At 42.8% G+C, this 25908-nt stretch overlaps 1 protein-coding gene across 1 annotated transcript in view; it reads right to left on the bottom strand.

Annotated features, from left to right (window-relative positions):
• Positions 1–25908, bottom strand: part of PLCL2 (phospholipase C like 2) — a 186359-nt gene that overhangs the window by 65706 nt on the left and 94745 nt on the right. The window contains exons 2-3 of the mRNA XM_032860915.1: positions 5212–7698; positions 2309–2512 (exon numbers count right to left, since the gene is read on the bottom strand). Of these exons, the coding sequence (XP_032716806.1) occupies positions 2309–2512; positions 5212–7698 (2691 nt within the window). The remainder of the gene's footprint in view (positions 1–2308; positions 2513–5211; positions 7699–25908) is intronic.

Here is a 25908-nt window from a genome sequence, read left to right as displayed (position 1 = left end):
GCAAATAAGAGTTTCGTGGTTAAGAGTTATCATTCAGGAGTCCAGGAGAAGAAGGGTCAGGGAGCTAGGAGCTCTGAGGGATTCCTGTGCCGGATCCTGTGGTGGGCACTGGGAGGTCCTGGCATCCAGAAACCTCTTTGCCATGAACCCTGAGAAGCTCCATGGTCAGCACTCAGCTGCTGGTCTAGGTCCTGGGTCCTCACCCTTGTCCAGTCGCCGCTGTTATCACCCACGTGGGGTGCCATCACCCCACTCTCAGAAAGTTCCTGGTAAAAAGGTTACCATGAAGAAATGTCACTGTGGGATTGCCACAGAGATCTGTGAAGCCCCAAGGGTCTAAGCCGTGCTAGATTTTGGTGAACAAAAGAGGTCTACAAGATGTCTAACGATTTCATATGTGGCTTAAGCTTAAGAAGCATTTACATGCATCAGCTACCTCTTCTGGCTTCTTCTCATAAAACATGAGGAGGTGGGAACTAACGAGGTGGCCTCAGCCACAGTGTGAAAGAGTTCTCCAAACTTTCCCGTTTTTTACCTGTTTTCCTACCCTTACACTTTTTGCTGCAAAGGAGCACAGCATAAGTGTCCTGTGCTTTGCTCCCCAGCTGCCTCCCTTACCTTCCAGTGGACTGGATGGCTCCCTGAGGACAGGGGCAACTCAAGTTCATTCTTGCAGCCCCCGCAGCACCCAGCACAGCTCTCTCCCCAGTGTTTAGAAGAACTTGCCCCTGGCCTTCCCTCTTTCTTCAGGTTGACTGCCACTCTCTGCAGTGTGCCTGCAGAGCCCACTGTTTGGTCATTAGATCGCTCACATTACCATGAATTCTAAGCTAGAAATAGTAGGGGACTAATACATATCTGCTAAAATGTGTGGCTACTGTGCAGGAATCTAGGAAAAAGTAGGTAATGAACGGATATGCTGTTTAAAATACTGCATTCTACTGACTCGTACTTCCAGATCTTATTTGCCTGAACACTTAAGCGAATAAGATCAGGAAGTGAAGAAGACCAAGAACAAAGGTATTTAGAACTTCCATTTTTTAAACAGTACCCCTTGGTCCAGTCAGCTTGTGAAACAGGGCACTCTCTGTGTATCGCCCCCTTGGGAACTCAGAGTGTCAGCAAAAGCCCTAAGATATCCCGCAGTAAAGACATATGATTAGTTTTATTCAAACCAGTATTTCCCCAAATTGCTTTACCAAGGAGCCCTTTCTCCCATGTGACATTTACTAATCCCCTAAGAAGCCAAGGTTCCTCTGAACACACTGTGGGAAATGCTGGCCTAATCTGTTTTTGTCTTTCTTTTGAATTGTATAAACCCCTCTGAATTAAAGCTTTCAGATCCAGTTCTAGAAAGGTCAAAAATATTTCTGTTAAGTCTTATGATGCCACTCCCATTTTGTCTTTAACCACAGCAGCTACATCACTCGAGGCCTAGTGTTTTGTGGTCATAGCCCATGCATTTTGTGTAGAAGAGGTGGTAGAGGCAGCCTTCCAGTGCTAAGCACCTTGAGGAGCACAGGCTGCCAGCCTGGCCCATCTGGGTGAGGAGCATCCCACACCCTTAACCTTGTAGGTTGGAGAGCAACCGTCAGCACTCCCGAGTGCTGACGGCCTTCACAACATCCTGGGGTCGAAACAGTGCTCTTCGCCCACTAATTCTCCCTCAGAGCTACGATAAGTCAAAAAGTACAATAAGACCAGGATAGGATTAATGAAAATGCGATATATGTAAGCACAAAAATGTAATATTCTAGGTATCCTGAGGATACCTCATTAATGTTAAGTTGATTACGAATTACAGGTATCTCACAGCAGTTGCTGTAAGGAAGGAAAGCATCACACATTATAATCACGAGATGGAAGCAATCGCCCCCAATGGTGCTTAAAATTTATTTTAGAAAATAATTAAATTTCTCAGTTCTACCAGCCTGAACAATGAAAACAAAATAAAAATGAGCAAATCAAGGGCTGGATGCAGAGAAAGATAAAAAAAATTCTTCACCATGTATGTGTAGGAAATGGCACATGCTTTAGAAATCAATTCGGATATGTTCTTGAAAAGCAAACCACTATTTAAACTGACGGAGGCAAGTATTTCTGAATCCTGTTCTCTAAAACAACACCAATAAAATACTGAGCTCTTTCAAATGCAGCAAGGTCAGAGGAATCATTTTTCCAACATAGATAAATGAAGCATGAAATGGGAAAGCTCACCCTAGCAAGAGTGTCTGAGTATTTTGCCTGGTGTTTTGTCTTAAGATCTCTCTCTCACCCAGGCTCCATAAAAATACAAAGAATAACTCACCATGTCATAAGTTGTTACAATCTTCTTTAGAACCTCAGGCACAATTCCCTGCAACTCCATTGTGGGGTACTGCTCGCTCAGATTCAGGACCACCAGCGGTGTGTTGTCGGGTCCCAGGAAGCGGGGAGACACCGCCAACATGCACTGCATGAGATTGGCCACAGACGAGAGGCCGCACAGCTCCTTGAATGACACCACAGCATTCTGTTCAGTGGAAAGAAAGGAGGCGCTTACTTATTAACTGGAGGTTTTAATTTCTCATGGATATTCTACTTGATAGACTTGATTATACTTGAACTGCCTGGTACAACCATTATGAGCAATGTCATAACAGAATTAATCAATGATTATTCCATACCAAGGAAAAGTGGCTATTTTCCAAAGTAAATACAGTAACTACAGTTATAGACATTTTCAATCCAAAAGTACAGAAGATATGAGTAAGTTAAATTCATCTGAAGGATAAAACCTCTTTTCAGATCAAAGTTCATGGTGGTGCTAAGGCTGATATGCAATCATGAGCAAACAAAAAGAATGACTTCTATGTTCAAAAAAGGCAAAGGAAATAAAAAATCAAATCAGGTTTAAAGTAAGCATCAAATATGCCAGCCATCCAAAAAGGAAAGGAATATTTGCAAGGAAGAAACTTGAGTGTCTTTCACCCATTTACACTGGTTCCAAATAGAAAGGAATTTTTGTTATTGTTGTTGTTTTTGTTTTTGTTTAAACAACAAGCTTTTTGTCTCAGTTATGGAGGCGAAAAGTCCAAGATCAAGGTTTTGATATGGTTTGTTCCTCTGAGGGCATGAGAGACGGACTGCTCTATCTCTCTTAGCTTTGGAAGTCATGTGAAGACAGAGATCTACCAGCCAAGGGATGCCGAGGATTGCCAGCAAACTACAGAAAATCTAAAGGAATTTTAAGGGCAAAGCAGTTTACTCGAGAGGTCTGCCCTAGGAGACCCTCCCCTATTAGCATGTCCACTGATTGCAAAGTTTCTCCCCCACCATCCACTTCTCTCTTTTCTCACCACCAGAGCTATGCCATTAAAATCTCTAGTAAAGAAAACCCCTTGACACTGTCAAATGTCGTGGTTGGCATTCTTAGAGCACTTACCAAGTGCTAAGCCAGTAGGACTACCTAGTACCCATTCCCTCACTTAATACTCCCAACAAGCTGTGCTGTGGGTGAGAAGCAGAGTCTCAGCTTTGACCTCTCTCTGTTGTTTCCCTAAGGTCACTCAGCTGGTGAGGGAAGGAGTCAAAATTTTACCTGGAATCTGTTGATGCTGAGGTTTATGCTTTTAATTACTGTGCTATAACAACCAGTAAATTCTAACCAAAATGGGAGTTATTCCAGGTGCACTTGGGTCCTGATCTGGGCTGAGCATGGTGGCCAGAGGAGAAGAATCCAGGCCTTCCAAGTCCTGTGTCTTCTGTTCTCAGATACCCCATTCTAAGAAATGAGCAGCACTTTGGTTTTCTCAAACATTTTCTTTACTATCTCTTGAAACGTGGACTTTTAAGGACATTTCACTCAAAATCTCTTGGATAGTGACTGCTTGTGACACCAAACCATGGCTGTGGGGTCTCCCAATCACTCCATCACACCTCCCTGTTTTATCTTCTTCATAGCTCTTGCTAGTGTCTGCAACTGTCCTATTTGCTCGTTCACCTGCTCACGGTCCGTTTCCCTCCCCGCTGCCTGCTTGCAGCTGAAGGCACTGCTTGTTCATGGCTGCGTCCTCAGGGCCCGGACTCTCTGTCGACAGGTGCCCATTAACCCTGCCACCGACTGCTCTGCCGGGCGTGGCGCAGACACATGACTCTGGACACAGGATGCCAGAGCTCCAGAGGATCCCCGCGGGGGTGCTGGGGCACGCACAGCCCTAGAGCAGGTGACAAGAGTGTGCCTTGCTCTGCGCTAAGGGTTTCCCAAGCTATTCTTGCTCTCAGAAACAGGGAAGAGCCCTTCAGGTCTCTATTAAAGCTTTGACTTGGAGAGGAAGAGAATAAAAGTCCTCTATTGTGGCAAGTTCTTTTTATGAATGATGTACCTCTAAGATTTGTGCAGGGTTGAAATCTGCTGAATATTCTGAGTCAGATTTTACTTGCTGGTGGCATTCTTCTTGTAGTAGTTATTTATGGTTATATAACCAGCTAATATATTTAATATATATGTTCTAATAAACACACACAGAGCAGTTACCACAGAGTGGCAGGCACTCTCACACGCTGGGGTGGGAAAGGGCCAGAAGCTGTGTGAGGCAGGCCCTGGCACACTGCTGGACATGCAGACGACCCTTAATTAATTCCTGACTGCTTTTAGCCATTACACAGTTTAGAGGTAATTATTATCTTAGACTTCTAATAAATACAGACGCCACACGTCTTTTACTTAAGCACTTGAACAACCATCCTCCAAAAACAAGAGGCAGCTCAAAACACACACACATCAGATCATTTAAGTGTTTGCTATTTTCCTAGCAATACAGCTCCAGAAGAAAGGGTTGGAACATGGGCCTTTTAGTTTGGTAGGTCATCAAAGTGTGTTCCAGCTAAAGGATATTCTGGAAAACCAGAGATTCCCACGTACACTCTTAGAAAACAATGGAGATCTGTGAAGCAGACAAGGACTAGGATGTGGTTATGTGAGACAGCAATAAAACTGGTTTATTCTAATGCGTTATCAGTATTTTCAATAGAACTGCAGTTCTAGAAATGCAAATGATAAAAAAAGATGAGACTACTGGTAAATGTTCTAATAACAAATTGGAATTTACAAATTACTGAAAATGAAACATACTGTTGTAAACCCCAAAGCCCTCAAAGTATTCGTGGATGGTGCAGAGGGGGCACTGCGAAGAAAAGCCGTTAAGGAAATACTTAAACCCAAGAGCATACCTGCATGTTCTCTCTCAGATCTGTGGCATCCCGGATAGGGGGCTGGGCATTCTTGAACACCTCGTCCACAGTTTTAATCCACAGTGTTCTTAAAGATGCATATTCCCTGGATTTCTTCCCTTTTCTCACAGAAAGGCCCCTTTTATGAGGTTTCCCTCCTCCTCTTCGGTTAGTAATAGCCACGTGGACAAACAAAGAGGCGTGCGCAAGGACCTCTCCAGTCAACGACTGTAGGGGGACGTGGCGGTAGCCTGTCTGTAAACATTCAAAGGGAATTGTGTACTGGCCAATGAACTCATCCCCAATGTAGTCATCATCCAGTACTACAAAGCGCACCATGGCCAGTTCAGGTAGGTTGATCTGAAATTCAAAGCTTTCATCAAAAATGGGAGCATCTCCATTCTGGTGCACGGTTTTTGTCCTTTGTTCTGCACAGTCGGCAGGGATTCCGTGAATCTCCACATAGACGTAAGGATCCACCACATCCCCTTTGGCACCTGATCCTTTGGGTTTGGGAAAGTTCTGCCCGCTGATGATTTTAATGTGAAGAAGCTGCGGTGAGACTCCTGGCACGGAGTCCTTCGTGTTGGCACTGAAGAAAGAAACCTCTTCCCTCATGATGGCCGGCCGGAGGACGTAGCCGCAGTTTCCGTTCTGCCGAAACCAGCCAATATTCAGGTCCATCATCAGGCCTGGGGTCTGAAAGTTCATGGCTACGATCTGACAGCCACACTTCCAAAAATCTTGAGGGTTCATATTACTGGAGTCAATTCTCATCGGGCTGGGGAAAACCCTGGCGAGAAAACGTTTGTTGTAATTCACAAAGTCCCCGGGGTTTTCATTGGCGTATTTGCTGGCAAGCACTTCGTTAAACGAGCAGACCTCCCAGTACTTCTGAACCTGAAATGATACCTGAAATTCTTTGAACTGAACGGACTTACAGATGCTCACCAGCTCAGACAGTTCTTTACAGAGCTGAAACCGCTTCATAGGCACGTTGTTGGGCTGCTCCACGTTCTCTTTGCCCATCCTCTGAGACATTTCTGCCCCTTCATCTTCGTCGGTAACATCCCCTTCAACACCAGAGCAGTTCGAGGACAGCTTCTTTGCTTTAATTAGTATCCTCCCTTTCAGGACATCTGGGGATGGTAGGTAAGATTCCTCCACATTGGGCGATGTTGTATAGAGTTTGTCCCCTAAAATCTTCTTCATGTGCTGAACCATTACCTTTTGCTGTTTAATAGAACAGTGATTTTCTAAACACAAGATAAGAGGGTACTCTGAAGCAAAGAATGCATACTTGTTAATAATATCAATGACGCTGCGGAAGACTATCTGAGAGGTCATGGTGTGGCCCGTGTAAATTACAGGTTCGTTATCTGGCCCATCCCATACATCCAGTTCAACACTCCGGCAACCCATTTTAAGAGCTCGGATGTACCCCGTGATGTCAGAGGGACCTCGGAACTGATCCTCTATTAAGTATGTATTATGAGATGAGTTTATAAAGTAATGAGACAAAGGTTGCTTCATATCTTGACAGACCTTCTTATGTTCCGGATCAAATATATAACAATCGGGTGACATAAGGTACTTAGTGAACCCATCTATGGAAAGCCAGCCCTTTTCCTGACCTTCTTTGGATGGCTCATATTTGCTAATAATTTCAAGGCTGATTTCCTCATTTATATGTGCCACACCCTGCTCTGCCTCAAGAAACATCATAAGGTCCTTGGTATCAAGAAATTCTTTATTGCTTGAAAACTGAACTAAAAGGAAATAAATTTCGGGTCTGGTACAAAGCTCATGGAAAACCTCAACAAATTCTTCCTTTGTGACTTCAGTACCAGCTTTGTCCTTGGATTTGTGCAATTCTTTGAACTTAAGCTCAATTTTGCTAGTTTTTAAACCGGGATTGAGGTCTCTGATACACTGCACAGCATTACACAGAGTTATATGTCCAAGGTTATCTACATCAATTTCACTAAACATTTGTGAAACCCAAGAAGTCCTCATGTTGTCTTGACTACTTTCTAACATATCAAGTGTATGTTTTCCATAAGAAATTAGGTACCGCAGTCCCGTAACCCAGATGTTCGCAACATCTGCAGTGTTGGCAACCAAATCAAGTGACTCATAGTTCTCTCCATATATGACTGAAAATGCACAATCTTCAGATATCTGGTCAGAAATGCCATTGCTACGGAATATGTCTGTATTTTTTCCTGTTCTCACTTCCTTGATGGATTTGATATCAATCTTGGCTTTCTCGGAATCCTTCTTAGATGGTTCCCATCTCAGGCTCTGCATGTCAGCATCCAGTAAAAAGTATCTATGGTAAATCCTGGAGTTGGAGCGGACCTTTTTGAGTTCGGAACCCTCGACCATTGAATTGATGCAATCGCTTGCACTGCTGATCTTCTTCTCTGTCGGCATGCTACTAAACGAGACGGTCTTCTTCCGTTCTCTTTTCTGTTTTGTACCATCCTGGGAGAGGAAAAAAAAAGTGTAAAAGAATAACATAAACATGGGTTTCTGTGTTCAAGACTAGGAATAAAAATTAATTTCTTCAAAAAAATCCTACTGTGAGGATCTCCTATTGAATGATCTATGATAAATGACTATCACTTCTAGAGCTTAGAAGCAGCCTGGAGTTTGCAGTCTCATATAAACAGGTAAAAAATCATTATTGAATAATTGCAAGCCCATAGGTGTCAAGAAACACAATTTCAGTAATACAAAATAAAATCGTGTACAGAGAATGGACTGCTTAATTTGCAGGGCTCAGGGAAAAATGAAAACACAGGATTCCTTATTCAAATATTGTCAAGCATTTTAGGGGCTCTTGGTGGCTCAGTCAGTTAAGCATCCGACTCTTGATTTCAGCTCAGGTCATAATCTCAAGGACCATGAGGGCAAGCCCCCATTAGGCTCTACATTGAGTGTGTGGAGCCTGCTTAAGATTCTCTCTCCTCTCCCTCTGCCCCTCCCCAGTCTCTCTCTCTCAAAAAAAAAAAAAAAAATTGTTAAGAATTTTAAGGTGACAGAAGAGTATTGATTCAAGTACAGGGCCTTACTGAGTGTGGGGCCTGCCCAACCGCACAGGTCATACACCCATGAAGCAGACTCTGCATCTGAATGCATCTCCCACACTAGTGTTCCTCAAAAGCCTGTCCACTTGCCTCAGAACCACCTGGCTTACCTGATTAAAATGCAGATTCCTAGGCTCATAGGATCAGATCTCTAGGGGGTAGTGCTCAGGAATTCGCACTGTAAGCAACACTCTAGGTGAAGGGGAGGCTCACTGAAGTTTGAAAACCACTTCCTGACCACTTGGACTCACTAAGATATCTGGGCTATTTCTGGAAACGCCAAAAATCCAGAAACAGCTAAATACTGACCACTAAACTGTGTGTTAAATGAGTAGACACCGAAATTCCAGCCAAAATTGCTGGCTCTTAAGTGTCTCCGATTAGTCACGGTTCTCAAGACTTCGCACACGTACGGTTCTGTGGCTGCAGTTGTACTGAGTCTGGGTGGGAGGACAGCTGAGGGTGCTTCTGACACCCTAGAGCTGGATTTATTAAAGCCTGCTGCCACGCAGAGGGCTAGTGCTCAGAACAATGTCACCTAAGTATGTGCAGCATCACCGGGTTGGCAGCATCACTGGGTTGTGAACGCCTTCAAGGGAAACACTCTCAGCAGCATCTATTTCTGAAGAAGTCTGCGTCTCCAAGGGCACAGCCCTCAGCTTCCCTGCTCGGTGTCACAGGTGCCTGCCTTAAGAGGCTGATGCCATAGTTATGTGTGTATTGAAGTTCCTTCCCTGTACAGACACCTTTATTACCTTTTTTTTAAATGCTCAAATGACCTCAAAGCATCTTTCACAATTTTCACCTAAAACGTGATGTTGCCTTTCAGGAAGTATGTGAAATTTTTGATAAATTTCCAGTAAGTCATTCTATTCACACACGGGGAGTAGACGCGGAGGTTGAGATTATATAACTTTTGTGGCAATGAAGAGAAGAGCATGAAGAATATTAGACAAAGGCGACTCTAACTTTTCTGCTTTGGAGAGAATCTATTTTGAGTAAAATCCCTACATTTTAGAGAGTGATTATGCCAGTCTCTGCATCCGAAATTTAAAACCACTCTTACTTTTTGACTACCTATACTTCCAAAAGCAATTTGCAGGAGGTAATTAAACTTAAACTTTAAATCATATGGTTATCATTTCCCTTAAAGTTTCAAAATGAACCACTGAGGCTTTTTAAATGGCAAGATACAACATAAAAACCACAAGGTAGAGTATTTCTTTGCAACTGAATCCTCAGAACTATAAAGTGCAAAAGACATAAAAACTGTGGCAGTTGTATCCATAAGATGAACTGCATCATAGCTCTTCCAAACTCTTAAAGCATAGCCTGTGTTCTATCTACTTAAGTGAGTTGGCATGAAATTAAATTTGTAATCAGCCATGCATAAGGGCCTGAAACAAATGTATAAATTTCCAATTTTTCAGAACAACGGTTGCTTTACCTTTAAAAACAAGCATGTACCTTTAGTAAAGACAACATACTAATTAAGTAAGGGAATGTTATAATCGTTATAAATTATATCTCTAAGGTGCCTCTAGTAAAAAGAAGTCACAAAGATAAATGAAGTTGCTTACTCATTTATCCATTAAAAATACATATAGCATTTTCTCAGCACCATAATCTTTCATTCTGTCCATCTTAACATACTGATTAATACTCACCTACTACTTTCTATTGTATTACAATTGGTACATTTCAGATTCATAGTTCTCTTTGAGAAGAAGAAAAAGCCAAATCACAAAGCACGCTAATAACATACTTGTGTGCTCACACACCCCCATCTGTGGGACAGACAGGAGCTTAACCACTACACTTGAGGCTTTCAAAACATTGCCCAGCTTTTCACAAGCCAGACAGGTTTTGATTGGTGAGTTCTGATCCTTCATTGCAGACACAGGCACATGACGGTCACCCCAACATAGGCTGATATAATGACAGCAATGATATAATTACAAGAGACCTTCCTGTCTCTTCCCCCTTGTCTGCTGTGACCCAGAACCATCCTGTCCTCTCCCGAGCACAACACAGCCTCCTTCCTCTCCAACAGATGAAGCCATTAGCAAATACCAACAGTGTGCTTGCTTAGAGACCAAACAGGAGAACCAATGTGCAAGCTTGCTCTCACCACTGGATGGACCTGAACCACTGGCTGGAAGCTACAGGTGGATGTGAAGGCAGGCCAGCCCCCACGGCCCAGAGGAAGAGAAGAGAAGGACAGAAGCCCCTGTGTGAGACGGAGGAACAACTGAGGCTCAAATAGCAGGAGATCCAGGTCCCCAGTTGACCTGACTCCCAGAATCTTTATCCCACACCTACTCGGCTTTCACTTTTCAGCCCAGGCGTGATCAAGTACAGCTCACCCTTGAACAACTCGAGGGTTAGGGGTGCCCATCCCTCACACAGTTGAAAATCTGCTAATCACTTCTGATTCTCCAAAACTCAACCACTCAGAGCCTGCTACTGACCCGTAGCCTTCCCGGTAACACATAGTTGATTAACACATACTTGGCATGTTATGTATTACATGCTGTATTCTTACAATAAACTAAGCTACAGAAAATGTTTTTAAAAGAAAATCGTCGGGAACAGAAAATACATTTACAGCACTTCACCGTATTTATTGGAAAAAAAAGTCCACGTCTAAGTGACCCATACAGCTCAAACCCTCCCGGTTCAAGGGTCTGCTGTACTTGCATAAACTTAGCAGCTGATCAACACCATGGCTGGAGTCTCTTTCCTATACTCGCTCCTAATGTTACTTAGTTTAAATTTAACAGTGAAAAGTGCTACATATATAGTCTTTTTATCTAGAGAAAACAAAATTCATATAATTTACATGAACTAATCACCTAAAACCAGAGGAAAAGATGTAAGTTTCTGCTGAGATAAAGATGCCTCAAAATGCTTCTAAAAACAGTGTGATGTTTCGAAGCTGGTTCTTCCATTTTAAGCACTCACCATCTAAAGCTTCTCAGTGGCAAAAACAAGAGAATATAAACTTCTGATACTCTAACAGCACTTATTAACACCAAGAGAAGAAACACGAAACAAATGCTCGGTCTGAAGGAAAATCAGCTTTCGAAAAGCCCATGTCCACATCAACCCTGAAATGCTGAATTCTGGGTACAGGCGGGGATTCCAGAAGGGGTTGGGGGTGGGGTATATCAGAAGGAAGAAGGGGATGGAGTATGAAAACCAAGCAGTCGTTTGCCTTTCTGGTTTGTTTTGAGTCAAGTCATTTAATTTGGTTTAGAAATAACATTTAAAAAGACCTTGAGATCTCTCTGTTAACTGAAGGGGACCTAGGAATAAAGAGAGTTAAGAAACACCAGGTTAAAGAAATTTCTATCCTTAACAAAAGAAAACAGGACGCCCCCAGAAGCAACTTGAGGCCCCTTAAAGGGGCACAGCAAGGCCTGGCCTTTCTTAAGCTCAGTAACAAGAACGCTGAATTGAAGGAAGAAGTCACGCTGGGCACATCAGAGCTACCTTGGAAGGTTTCTCATTCATCGTTAAAACTTTGATGTGCTCTCCAAGATGAGCAAAGACGGGGGGGGGGGGAGGATCTGGAGGAAAATCGGTCACTTTGAAGGTCATTTTGTACAATCAGATGAACTGAAAAGAATAAAATAACTTGAAGAAAAGCTAGGTACGGCCAAATGTTGCTTCCCGCTCACGTGGAATTCTCTTTACTGCATATAACAGAGAGCTGCTTGGCCCACAGGCTCCTCTTTCACGGCCTCCCTCTCCCAGGATGCCCTCTACTGCATTCCCAGAGCTCACCCTGGCCCAACTTTGGCAAGGAGTCTGTGAACCCGCAGATCAGCTTTTGGCTTGGGAACCCACAGGAGAATTGAAAGTCATGTGTGTGAGCAGGTACCATCAGGAGGATAGCTCAGAATATGGAAAGCCAAGAGAGAATATCATTACCACCAGGATGAGAAAAAGCCAAACTATCTATAAAATTGTAAGTTTTCTTCTATCCATCAGAGAACGGTGGTCACAAAGCAACCAAGGGAGCTGCATTCCAGAGAGTGACAGGCCCTTCCGAGGACAGACAAGACCCAGAAACTGCTTCACATTTGACAGGGCATGGGAGAGAGAGGTCACCAGGGAAGCCGCACACATAAGTCGGCTGAGATTTTCAGGAAATCGTACAGGCCAAGTGTGGGCTAGGATATCAGTGTAGAATAACAGGGAGCACCAGACACACGCAGCGTTTGCGCACATTTGTACGTCTGCTTCATGGGTGCTCCTGAGAAAAACTGGGAGAACAGGAGAGAGAGCCCCTCTCCAGGGCACAGACCTGGGGGGCAGATTGAAACTCTGCCTCTTTCCCCAACTACCCTCCCATATTGAAGCAAAAGCCTTAAGCCACTGAGGGAAGGGCAGCAAGCCCTCTTTCTCCAGCACCACTGGGGTCAGTGTAGAAGCAAAATCCATCTATCTCTACAGCCAGGCAAAGATCTATTGCCCCAAAGGGTAGAAGAACCTCTTGAATTCAGGAGCCTGCACCAATAAAAGCAGAACTCTATTACCACCAAGAGAGAGCAGAAGACTGTCTCCAGCCCCAACTCCACACAGACACTGGCCGAGTGTGGCTGCTGAGGGGAGCAGGGCAGGTGTGCCCACAAGGTTCCATCCTGATGAACAGGAGCATATGGCTGCCGAATACTGAAACTAGATCAGGAGGACAAAGAACTCCCCCTGACTTTCCCAGAACCCTGGCACCAAGGAGCAAGCCGTGCACCATGGAGGTAGGGCAAGAACACGGAGAGAGACTCCTTTCTCACACAGCCATCTGAGGATGAAAGCCGAGGGCAGAGCAGGTACAATAAGTAAACCTCTGGGACTCTAGTCCCCACCCTAAACACAAGGCTATTGTTGCCCACTGGGGGAGGAATTTAAAGTCAGTGGTACAATAAAGGTAACAATGGCGCCTCAAAATACAAAACCCATGCAATTACTGACTAGACTGGCTCAACTTCCCCAACATTAACGACCCAGAAGATGAAGAGGCATGTTCATTTCTGAGCGTAAGTGTTATTTACTTCAGTATTCACGAAACATGATGCCCAGCATTCAATCCACATTATAGGACACACACACACACACACACACACACACACACACACACCACCCCTTAGATATCTCACAAACTGCTCAAAAACAAATACAAAAAGAAAAACCTTAAAGTTATATACAGAGGAACACAAATAAGAATAACAATTCAGGGACACCTAGGTGGGCTCAGTTGGTTAACGTCTGATTCTTGGTTTCACCTCAGGTCATGATCTCATGGGTTATGGGATCAAGCCCAGCCTCTGGCTCCTTGCTCAGCGTGGAATCTGCTCAAAAGTTTCTCTCCCTCCACCCCTCCCCCTGCTTGTTCTCATTCTCTCTCTCTCCCTCTCTCTCAAAATAATCACTCTTTAAAACAATGACAACAGGAGTGGATTACGGGGGATCCACTTACGTCTAGCCACAGGGCATCTACTTGACCAGGCTTGCAAATGTACTGAATTCTTTTCAAAAGTTATTCCCCTTTAAAGCACTACAGTTTCTAAATTTTCCTGTGCTGCCACAAAGGTGTCCCTAACCTAGAGGTCAGTCTCTGAAGGCTCACAGGCGGGTTTCAGAGGCCTCAAAAGACTGAGTGGATTCTGAAAGTGATAGGCAAACCAATCCCTCTCCTCGAAGAGGTTTAGAGTCATGCACCTTATTAACATAAACTTCAAAAGGCAAAGAAAAAGATTATCATTTCCTAAAAAAGAAAGTCAGCTTTACACGTTAAAGGCAAAGGGTATATGTTTCATAAGACTGTCAAGGAAATTTTAAGGCTATCCAAAAGAGAGATGACAAACTGAGAGACAGGCAAACAAAAGGAAACCACATAATTTATGGATATAAGGAACAGATTTTCACTAATAACAACAAAACCAATCAGTCATAGGAAGAGTTCTTATTTATAGCTGTAAAATAGGTTTTCTTAATTCCAAGAGGAACAAAATAATCCAATAGCTTGTGTACTTTCTAATTTAGGAATCACCCACAGAAATACTATGAGCCCCAAGAGGCAAGCTAGCATTACATAGTCTTTAGTCTTCCAGCTTTCCACCTGTAAAACAGAGACTTAAAAAAATACCTGTGCCCCCCCGTGTGTTATTTATAGTATCTACTTCATAGGGTTGTTATAATAATAAATGAGCTCACAGCTGGAAAGTGCTCTAAATGCTGCCTGAAGTTTTGTACACTCTGCGTGAGGTGCTGTTCAATAAATACATTTCAGGCTGAAATTATTTCTTCATGAAAGAATAATAAAAAGAACACAATTATAAATGTGCAACTGCAGTACTCTAATCACTGAAGATTTGTTGGAAGTTAGTCCCATTCCAGAAGGAACAGAATGAACACAGTTGCCCTCTGGGTCGTGTTTCACTGAGGCTACCAGTTAATGCTCCTGGGGGACTCTTTTAAGCACAACCAAGTGGATGTGATGCCCAAGATATACTGGGAAACTGTCAAAAGGAGCCAGATGCCCTCTTCAGCAGGTTGTATGTCCACATTCATAGGGCACAAATAAATAAATCAGTTCTCAATGTCTTTTGTTAATTTTATTTATTTTTCTTTTGTTAATTTTAAATCCCATCAATTTAGTTAGAATTATAATTTAACTTACATATAGGTATTCATATGTAAAAAGAAAAATATGAAGCAATGATCCCCATAATATTTTTGTCTAAAAAGTACTGAAACAACTTCACTCAAAGCACTTTTTGACCAGAATTATTCAGATGACCCCTTCTACTTCATATGCCCATATTATTTCCTACAGTGTTCAAAATAACTATGCGCAAAGAAAACACATTTCCAGGCCCTATAAAATGAAGTTTTCAATGTCAGGTTAAAGCTTCGAGCTGACTCGATGTGATGGGTTACACCTGCCTTGAAAAAAAAAAAATAGGATCTTTAATTATGAAATCAGGAGACCATAATGGAATACAATACTTTTATGACAACACTCTTTTGGTCAAACACTTTCATTACCACTGAAATATTTATTTAAAGTAAATTTATAAAACCATAATGTACATCTGTGTCCAATGTAAACTGCAATAAAATTCATCAGTTTTCTCCAGTAATGAAAAACTTAATGGTGAGCACTGAGATCCTATAAACTATGCAAGTGTTACTTTACATTCCAGTGAAAATATTGATGCTAATGAATTTTAATTTATGATCTATAATAATGGTACTTAAGTGGCCCACTTTGGTGTGAAAATTGTCAGTGTTTCCCAACTGTGTATATGATAATTCCTTATTCAGCACATCATAAAGCCGGCTGACTTCCTATACTACAGCGCTATTTCAAGATGTGGTTACATAACTTTAATTGTTAATAACTGTTTGGTAAATCATACTGAATTTTTAAAGCCATGCAAGTTGAATCACATAGTATATAATCTTAGCCTCCAATATGATCAATTCTAAGAACAGCTTCTCAATCACAATTTTTCTACCTACATTGTGGTGGTTCTTCATTATATCGGTATAGCATAGAAGGATATTTTCCTTCTTTCCATAGAAGGATATTTTCCTCACTTTTTACCTTTAAATCCATCACTATGTGGCACTGAGGGAAATGATGGCTCTGTGGGGCTAGTCAGGACCCAGAAGGAAAGTTCCAGGGACTCCTGGCTGGCTCAGTTTGTACAGCACACAACCCTTGATCTTGGAGTTGTGAGTTCAAGCCTCACATTAGATATAGAGATTACTTCAAAATAAAATCTTTAAAAAACCAAACAGGAAAGTCTCACAGAGACCTGTAAGCAGGCAGACCTGCAGAGTTGCCGTCTTGGACCACACCCACCACAGAGAAGGAAGAGGCAGTAGCTCTTTCAGTCAGAAATTTTATATTTCCACAATTATTTTAAAATTAAACTTTAAAAGGAAAATTTCTTCACAGATAATTTACTCTGCAATCATCTTGTTTATTATTTCCCATCTTGTCTTATAGGCAAAGCAAACTTCTTCCTGGGGCCTTTTTTAATCCAATGGTTTATTTGCATATGAGATTAGTGTGTGTGAACAATTAGCCCAAGGGGGAAAAAAAAAGAATGAATCAAATAAAAGGGAAAGTTCACTTTCTACAAAATATTTTTAAGTTCCAAACCATTCACAAGGCTGTGCTCTCAATGCTGTCTCTTCTCCAAACTCTTACAGTAGTTAAAGTCTCAACCCTATAATTTAACACTTAATTATAGTCTTATTCGATTCTCTAATTGTTTTATGTGGGTTCGCCTTATCGCTCAAGCAGAAAGTGAACTTTTTGAGGAAATGGGCTCTTATAGTCCATGGCCCCTGGCGGGACCAATGCTGGCCAGTATTGGCCAGTAGCCCCTTTTCATGAACTGGTAATCTGGTAAACTGGTAATCTCAATGATCAGAGGGTCAACTCAACAAAAGGATGTGACATTTGTAAATATTTATGCACCTGACATAGGAGCACCTAAATATATAAAGCAAATATTAACAGACCTGAGTGGAGAAATAAACAGCAATACAGTCATAATAGGGGACTTTAATACCCCACTTACATCAATGGATAGATCACCCAGACAGAAAATCAATAAGGAGACACTGGCCTTTGACATGGTAGACCAGAGGAATTTAGCAGATAGATACAGAAAATTCTATCCAAAGGCAACAGGATGCACATTCTTGTCAAGCACAGATGGAACATTCTCAGAATACATCATATGTTAGGTCATAAAAGAAATCTTAATAAATTTAAGAAGACTGAAATCAAGCATCTTTTCTGACCACCATGGTCTGAAACTAGAAATCAATCACGTGAAGAAATCTGGAAATTCACAAGTACATAGAGATAAAATAAAATGCTACTGAACCACCAGTAGGTCAATGAAGAAATGAAAAAGCCTTGAGACAAATGAAAATGGAAATACAACATACTAAAACTCATGGATGCAACAGAACTGTTTAAGAAAAAGGTCATAGCAATAAATGCCTACATCAAGAAATAAGAAAAATCTCAAATAACCTAAGTTTATACCTCAAAGAACTAGAAAAAAAAAAAAAAACCCAAGCCAAAAGCTATTTGAAGGAAGGAAATAACAAAGATCAGACTAGAAATCAATGAGAGACCAATAAGAAAAAGGGAAAGATCAGTGAAACCAGGAGGTTTTTTTTTTTTTTTTAAAGGTGAACAAAATAGACAAAACTGTAGCTAGACTTACCATGAAAAAGAGAGGACTCAAATACATCAAATCAGAAAGGGAAGAGGAGACATTACCACTAATACCACAGAAACACAAAGGAAGAGTTATGTTAATTCTTCCTCAAATGTCTGCTAGAGTTCACCAGTGAAACCATCTGCTTTTGGGCTTTTCTGTGTTGGGAGGTACTCACAACAATTTTAAAGCATTTATTGTTTTAATGAAGTGCTTTTTGTACACTGGTCATATGCTCTTATTATGGAGCACGCCTCTGAGATGTGTGTGTGTTTATTAAATACGTGTCCTAGCTACTAACAGATTGTGTATGTTGGAGAACATTCACAAAATGAAACTGAAGTTCTAGTATTTTCTTCCTGGCATACTCAAGCTGGCCAACGCCATGCTAAAGAATGAGCCCAAGCTAGGTGCTGTGGCTCAGCAGGCTTTGGAGACCGGTTCCCTGCCTGGCAGCCTTTGGCCATCAAAATCCTGCAGGCCTTCTTCGTGGACCTCCCAGGCCTGGTCCCAGCTATGGTGGGTGCTTCATGGCTTCCCTTGCTTATTGCTCTTCATCCAGACAGCCTCGGGATGGATCCCTCAAATACCCTAACTTCTGGTGAGTCTGGCCTCTACCACTTGTTCCACTCTGCTTTCTAGGAAGAAGGAATGACCAGTGCAAAGATGCTGAGGCCCAAGCGACGTTGAGTACTCCAGCACACAAAGGAGAAAAACATAGCAGACGTGTAGGTAGCTGGTGAGACTGGAAGAAGAAACCACAGGGAGGCAGAGGCTAGAGCCAATAGAATTTTACAGGAAGGCACTGGATTTAATTCCAAGGGCAACTCCTTGAAGGAGAGTGCTGTGGTCTGATTTGCCCTTCTAAAACAGACCAAGTGGAGTGGATGAGGATGGGGAAGGGCCGAGGCAGGGAGACAGCAGAGAGACAACTACAGCATCCCACACATGGGACCATGGTAGCCGGAGCCATGGCGGTGACATGATACGGAGAGATACGGAGAAAAGGTACGGATACGGATACGCTTCTCTCTGTATCTCCAGATACGGAGAGAAGTGGATGGCTTCACGACGTCAGTGACAGAGCTGATGACACTGGCCGATGGGCTGGAGGCCACACATGAGAGAAATGGAGGAGTCTGAGGCAGCTGCCAAGTTCCTGGCTTGATGAAATGGTGTGCGATGTTGTGATGTCTAATTAGAGGGGAAGATTAAGGGTTAGTCTGGGGGGCCAGGGACTGAAAGGAAAGTGAGGAGCAGAGCGTGAGTGTGGTTAACTCCATGAAGAAGGGGATTAGAGGGAGGGAGAGAGAGTGTTTAGTCAGACTGGAGACCATACAGCAGTATTCAAGGCTGAAGGGATTCACCCCAGTAAAGAAGGGAAATTAATGATGCAGGAGAAAAGAAACATGTCGTCTCTGAAGGAGCAGAGTCCTTTGGGAAAGCAAGAGACAAGACTGTCATTAGCTTCCCCCAGATGGTGGCTTTTGAGCTGGATCCTGATGAAAGAGGAAGAAGAAGGGAAGGTAATCAGAGGGAACAGCAAATGCAAAGGCATGAGAGAGGAAAGAGCCTATAAGGTTTGAAGCCACTCATGGGGCCTGGGAGCAGGAGAAGGGGAAGCAGGCCAGGAGGCTGACTCTGAGCCAGCACCTCCTCTGAGAAGGCCTTCCAGTCTTGGGAACACATACTCCCATGCCGCAGACAGAAAAAATACAAATATGTACAGAACTGATAATCATGCGCATTTTTCCTATGAGTGTGAATACGACTCACCACCTGTTTTAAAAGGTCAACAAAGGGAAAAAGCCTCATTTGTTTTACAACTTTAACAATCACCAGCCCGTTTATGGAGCTATTTATTTTGCTTCCGCCTTAACAGTCTGATAAAACTGAGCTAAAGTATAGATAATGTTTAAATGTTATAAAGTTTATCAACCCCCCTGAATGAATGAACTCAAAGATTACTATTTTGAACACCAGATAGAAACCTGCACACTTCTAAAATAACTTTTAAACAGAATTATCTCAAAAGTTATAGTACACCTTGTTACAGTCCAATTTTTTTAATTATTGAAAATTCTTGAAATTAAAGCCATTTCCTAAAATTAAAGCCAAATCCACTGCTTTCCTCCTCAGAGAGGTTCAAATAAAAGATTTTCTCATGTAAGCACCTGTGTAAGTAGCACAGACAGACCTTCACCATCTTTCTATCTACTTGATTTACAGCAAAAACATACATACGCTTTATGTCATGCCCACAGTAAGACTTTTTTTTTTTTTAATTAAAAGCCCCGCTTGGGTTAAGCAATCAATAAAAATGCCAATGCCGACATGGCAGGAATCCATAAGACTTGCACGATTAGCTGAGTGCATTTGCAAAACAGAGCAGTGCCAATTTGGATTGTAGAAGGTCTAGTTCTGCCATTTTCCTTCATCGTCGTATACCCTTTTAAAACCACAAGTCCCTTCCAGATTAATTAGCTCATCAAACTGAAATGAAAAGCAGTTTTAAAAACCAGTAAGATCTCATCATTAATGCATCTCAGACGGTCTATGCGGCCACTGACAACTGAACTGCTTCAGTGCCATCCCGTGTCACATTTCTAGCCCTTGGTGCTGTGAGACTTGGCAGTGGAGAGAACACAGGTCCCCAGCGCACAGGTCATGCCCCACAGCTGGTATGACACTCGCTCTACAGACGGCTTCCCGAACCTGGCTCAGGCTTTAAGTAATACAACATAGAACGCACTGTGAATAGGGGTCTCTATCCCATTCTGTATAGGACATAAAATCAAGAAGCTCAGGCAATCCTACAAAAGTACATCCCATAAACTTGGGTTTTGAGAGTTGGAACTAGAAAGGCTTTTCACGCCTATGTTTCAGGATACTGGTGGGAAGACAAAATACAGGCACTTCTAAGGCATGCTTAGATTTTCTACAAAGGTAAGGTATGACAGTTGACCTTTGAACAACATGGGTTTAAACTGCGCAGGTCCCCTTATACACGGATCTTTCTACAGCACAGTACTGTAAATAAATGTATTTCTCCCCCTTTTGACTTCTTAATAACATTTTCTTTTCTCTAGCTTACTTTATTGTAAAAATACAGTATATAATACATGTAACATACAAAATATATGACTGTTTATGTTACTGGTAAGGTCAAGAGTAGGCTATTACTGAAGTTTGGGAGGAGTCGAGTTATATGAGGATTTCTGACTGTGCAGGGCTGCTGGGGGGCGGCCGAGGTGTTTAATGGCCCTACCTCCGTGTTGCTCAAGGGTCAACTGTATAACGTGAAAGGCAAAAGATTTATGCAATCTGAAGAGAAACCAGAGTATCAACTACATAATGTAAATTTAAATTCCACATTTAACTATATTGTATTATATTTCATTAAAGTTACCTAGGAGTGGACAACAAGGACTAATTCCGAATCTACCTGCAAACCAATCACCAAAAGCCCTTACCAAGCACGGTGCTGTCCTTATTCCAGGAATCAGGCTGCTTTACATACTATACCTCTAAACACTGCTTTAAATTCTGAGAGTGTCGGGGCACCTGGATGGCTCGGTGGGTTAAGCCTCTGCCTTCAGCTTGGGTCGTGATCTCAGGGTCCTGGCATCGAGCCCCACATCGGGCTCTCTGCTCAGCAGGGAGCCTGCCTCCCCCAGCTCTCTCTCTCTCTGCCTACCTCTCTGCCTACTTGTGATCTCTGTCTGTCAAATAAATAAATAAAATTTAAAAAAAATTAAAAAAAAAATTCTGAGTGTCAAAGCTGACCCTTCAGCCGGTTATGCAACTCTGACTGACTCACTAAGGCCCAAACTTCTCCCAGGGAAGACTCCTGGGGAGAGAGCACTGGGGAATGAAGCCATACCCCAACAGAAGCCTCCGACAAGAGGGCAAAGACACAGGCCCCCAGCACCCACAGACCACCAGCAAATGGTGGATTCTATTCCCCTAAGGTAGAAGGACATCTAAACTGGGACACTTCTGGGAGTGAAAGTGGGAATTAGTAATAAATATGCCACAAAAACCAGGGTGGTCCTGGGCAAACTGAAATATTTGGTCACCCTGTTTGAAAGTGACCTTATTAGCCAAGTGTTAAGTTATCGCCAAGTGCCAGGCACTGCAGAGTCAGGTATAACCAAAGTCTAATCTCAGCTACAGAGATGTTCCCGGGCCAACTGGCAGGCTCGCAGGCTGGCGGTTTAGCCTGTCTGGACACTTCCAACTTGCACACCTCACCTTGTCCAGTGTAAGAGCCCATCCTGCCCAGGCCAGGAACCCACGTCTAGGTGTTTGTGAGGTGTGGTTAGTCCTGCTGCCTTGAGCCAGTGGACAGATAGCCATGTGTACCTTTGGGCATGGTGACCTAGTCCTTAGAGCTGTTTCTTAACTAATTTCCTGAGGTTGCTAGTTTTCCCTACCCCCTACCCCTTTGTAGCCCAATCTCCAGCCTGCCTCGCTAGAACCGAGTCCCTGCTCAGCTCCCGGCTGGAGCTCCCCTTTGCTCTGCATGGACCTTGTTGGGAGAACAATGAGATTACCTGCTTAGCTGCACAGAGCTAAGGTGTTCTCCCATGATTCGCATGAAGGGCTGCCCTGCAGGCACTGGCTTGGGCTCGCCACACAACCTTGGGTGTTGCGAGTCAGATTCCCCTGAAGTTCTCAACTTCTGACTCTCCCAGAGTCTGGACTGCTGCAAATCACACAGAATTCCCTATGCAGCCCACAGAAGGGGGAGCAATACACAAATGGATGTTACGATCTTCTGGAGGAGGTTCACAGGGGCATGGGTAAGCATCATAGAGAGTAAGAAAAGGGAGGGAGCCCTGCAGAAAGGGGATATAGTTGTTAGAAGGGGATCCTGGAGGGGGCATGTGCATTCTTGGAGCTAGAGCAGAGAAGTGAGGTGTGAGGCAGGGTAAAGGAACTGAGGGCTGGGCTATTCCAGTGGACCACAGACGAGTTCTTCTGGGGATCGAATCATGCCTCCCTGCCCTCCAAAATATGCATGTGTATTGCAGATCTCATTTCAAATTGAAACATGAATGTACTATACACATATAACACCATCATCATTACATGTGTCACCACTGACTACCTAGGACACTGCCCCAGCCTTCTCACAATTCAACACTCCAACTTCGGACATCCTTTGTAAGGTTGCTCGGTGGAGTCTGTGGCTCATGACTTTTAAGAAATGCATCTAAAAACTGGATTAGCAAAAAGTTTATCTCTTAATCTGATTGGATGCATCTCCCCTCCTCTTCCCAAGCCAAACACAATGCAAAATTCACTTGGGTTTACTGGAAATTATAATGGCAATACAGAAATCACATTTTATCCTTCAGAAAGAGGAATTTTAGCTGAACCACGTTTACTCCAATTATAAATTTGTTTTTCAAGTAATTTAGTTGTGCTTCTAAAAGCATTACTCTAGAGCAGTTTTTAATTTAGTAAGACTAAAACTTGAGACTGAGGGCTTTTCAGAGTAAGTTGGGGCTAGAAAAATGGGAAAAATCAACCCTCTGCATGACCAGCATCAGCACCCTCTGAGCAATCCTACTTCCCTCTTGTAGCCCACACTAGCCTCAGACAAAGTGGGAAATGTCCTTGATGTAGTTAATACAATGCATTTTCTTTATGAAGTAATTGAGAAAGAAAATTGCAAGAAGAATGAAGAAAATGAAGTGTGGAGAATGACTGGAATAATCTGTAACTCTTTGCAGTGCTCGGACCATCAGGATCTCATTCTCACGTGCCACACACCTATGCTTTTTAGGTCACATGGTAGCCAGTGTCCACGCTAACTGCCATTGCTCCCTCAGGCAGGGGAGGTGGGCCAACCTCTGCTGAACTGTGTCATCCACAGGTACTTTATAAACATTATCTTTCTGAATCCTCAACTCTGAGGCAGGACCTATCATCACCCCCATTTCAGAGGTTAAATGGTTTGCCAGGCAGATGGGTTCCTTCTCCAACCTTGCTGTACTCTGCATTATCAGGGAGCCGGCCCTCGGGGTAGATGTCCTAAAATCCCCTGTCGGCTGGATGACTGCTGAATTACTTCCAGGAGCTCTGACAGAACTAGACCCTGGGCAGGAGGAGGGGTGAAGCTGGGTGGGTTTTCATCTTCCTCTGTCTGCAGGGGAGAGGCTAGCAGAGGCTGCATCCCCTCAAAGGTCCCCATGGCTCCTGGACTCAGGAACCAATCTGCATCGTCTCTCCACCCTGCCCAGGGGGATGGTTTTCTGTTGTTGCTAATCTCTGGGTGGCTTCACCAATCCCCCATTTGGCCTTGTGGTTCTTTCAGCACCTGTAACAATCCCCTGGATTAAATTCTCAAGGAAAATGCTATTTTTTTGTTTTGTTTTTCTGATTGGAAGCGATTTAGTGCTAAGTGATTCAGTGCTTGAAGGCATAGATGCTGAGTGCAAAGCCCGATCCCTCCCACTGCCCGAGCTGGCCCACTTTGCCAGCCAGGGCTGAGCTCTCCCAGATCCCCAGTGACCGACTGCATGCCTCGGAAGGTCAGTAAACCTCTTGAAACCTCAGTCACTGATTTCATAAAATTAGGAAAGTAATTACTTGCCCTTAATTACTTCACAGGGCTTGGTAAGGTACGGGTGAGATACCAAATGTGAGAGTACTACCTAGGTTGACTTACCCAAGACTTACAAGTCCTCAAGTCCCATCTACTGGGATTGCTGTATAGAGAAAAAGGAGTTTATGTGAAATCCACCCTAAATCAATCTCATGGACTAAATGGTTAAAAATGACACAGAGCTGCCCTCTAAGAGCTCACCGGGCGCTGACAAGCACTTTAACCTCATAGGGATAGAGAAGTGGGTTGGCCATGGTGTCTTTGGCTTCCATAGGTATGGTCTATTGGTCTATTATTGTCTGTGGTCGGCTGGAGTCCGCACCACTGCTTCCTGTGTAACTAACCCTGGCCTGCTGCTTTGGGAACCTGGACTAGATAACAGTGCCTGCTTCCTAGGATTGCTGCTCAGTATTACACAATGTAGAAATCAAATAATATAGACATGACTACTGAAGCTGTTGATGCCCCCAGTCAATGTCAAATGTAGTCAAGGTGGATGATCTTATCACTACTATTCTTATTAGCATTACCACTATTCTTTCCTAGGATGAGCATTTCACAAGAGTTTGATTAGAGCTTTCTCTTCTGCTTGTATCATTCCCAGAGAAGTAGCACCTAGGATATGCTTTCCTGGACCTCATCACCCACATCAAGCCGTCATGATTACACACAGGAACAGCTCTCCTTCCCACCCCACCTCTTCCTTTTCTTTTATTTCTAGTCTAAGCACCTGGGAACTTCGGTCACCCCCCCCCCTTTTTTGTATCATACTGTGACAGAAGCAAACTATTATGTAGCCATGTGTTCATATAAGAATGGGTTAAAGGGCTAATAATAAATTATAATACTCTGATTTCCTATCCTGTTACTCTTTGATTGCTATTGTTTGTTGTGGTTATAAACATGAGCACTGATGGAGAAAACACTGAATTATTTTTGGGAGATGGATACCTTCCCTTGGTGATAGCACTAGAAGAAAGCAGAGGATCATCTAGATCAGTGGTCCAAAAAAGTATGAGTCACATATGTAATTTTAAAATTTTCTAGTAACCGCCTTAAAGAATATAAAAAGAAACAGATGAAATAAATGTTAATATTTTATTTAACCCCAAATACTGTCATTTCAACATGTAATCAGTATAAAATTATTAAAACACTCTGCCTTCTTCTCTCATACTAAATCCCTGAAACCTAGCACATTCTGACTGACCACAGCACAGTTCTCAAGGACTACAGGGATCCAGGCTAATGCATCAGACAGCACAGGTCCAGATGACAAGCTCCTTAAGGGTAGGGACTTGTCATATTTTAATTCCAAATTCCCCCTGACATTTCTACCGTGGTGCTTTGCCCAAAGCAAGCAGTCAATGAATTTCATCACTGATCTCAGGAATGGATGGCTGGAAAGAAGGGCTGTCACCCATAAGTAGAGCCAATATAAGTTTCTTAGAAGAAGTTACATTTTATGGTCTTACACATTTTAAAACATGCAAAATGAATGTCATTGCTAAAAAGCCCCACAATGTTCACTTACCCTAATATCACTGCAAAAGTCGCATTATATATAAAGGGAAAGCAAGGTTAACTTTCTTCTAAAAAAGAAAAAAAAAAAAAAGTGAGGGGGAGAGAGTAAAATCAAAAATGGCCCCAACGAGATCTCTGTAACAAAAGACCTCAATGAATCATCAACTATTGTTTAAATGACTTCTTATGTCTGGTGTTATGTAAGACC

The sequence above is a fragment of the Lontra canadensis genome, unplaced genomic scaffold (assembly GCF_010015895.1).
Source record: "Lontra canadensis isolate GAN:19392208 unplaced genomic scaffold, GSC_riverotter_1.0 scaffold20, whole genome shotgun sequence".
Classification (NCBI taxonomy): Eukaryota; Metazoa; Chordata; class Mammalia; order Carnivora; family Mustelidae; genus Lontra; species Lontra canadensis.
The sequence above is the reverse complement of the archived record's forward strand: the minus strand, read 5'-3'. Positions and strand labels throughout refer to the sequence as shown.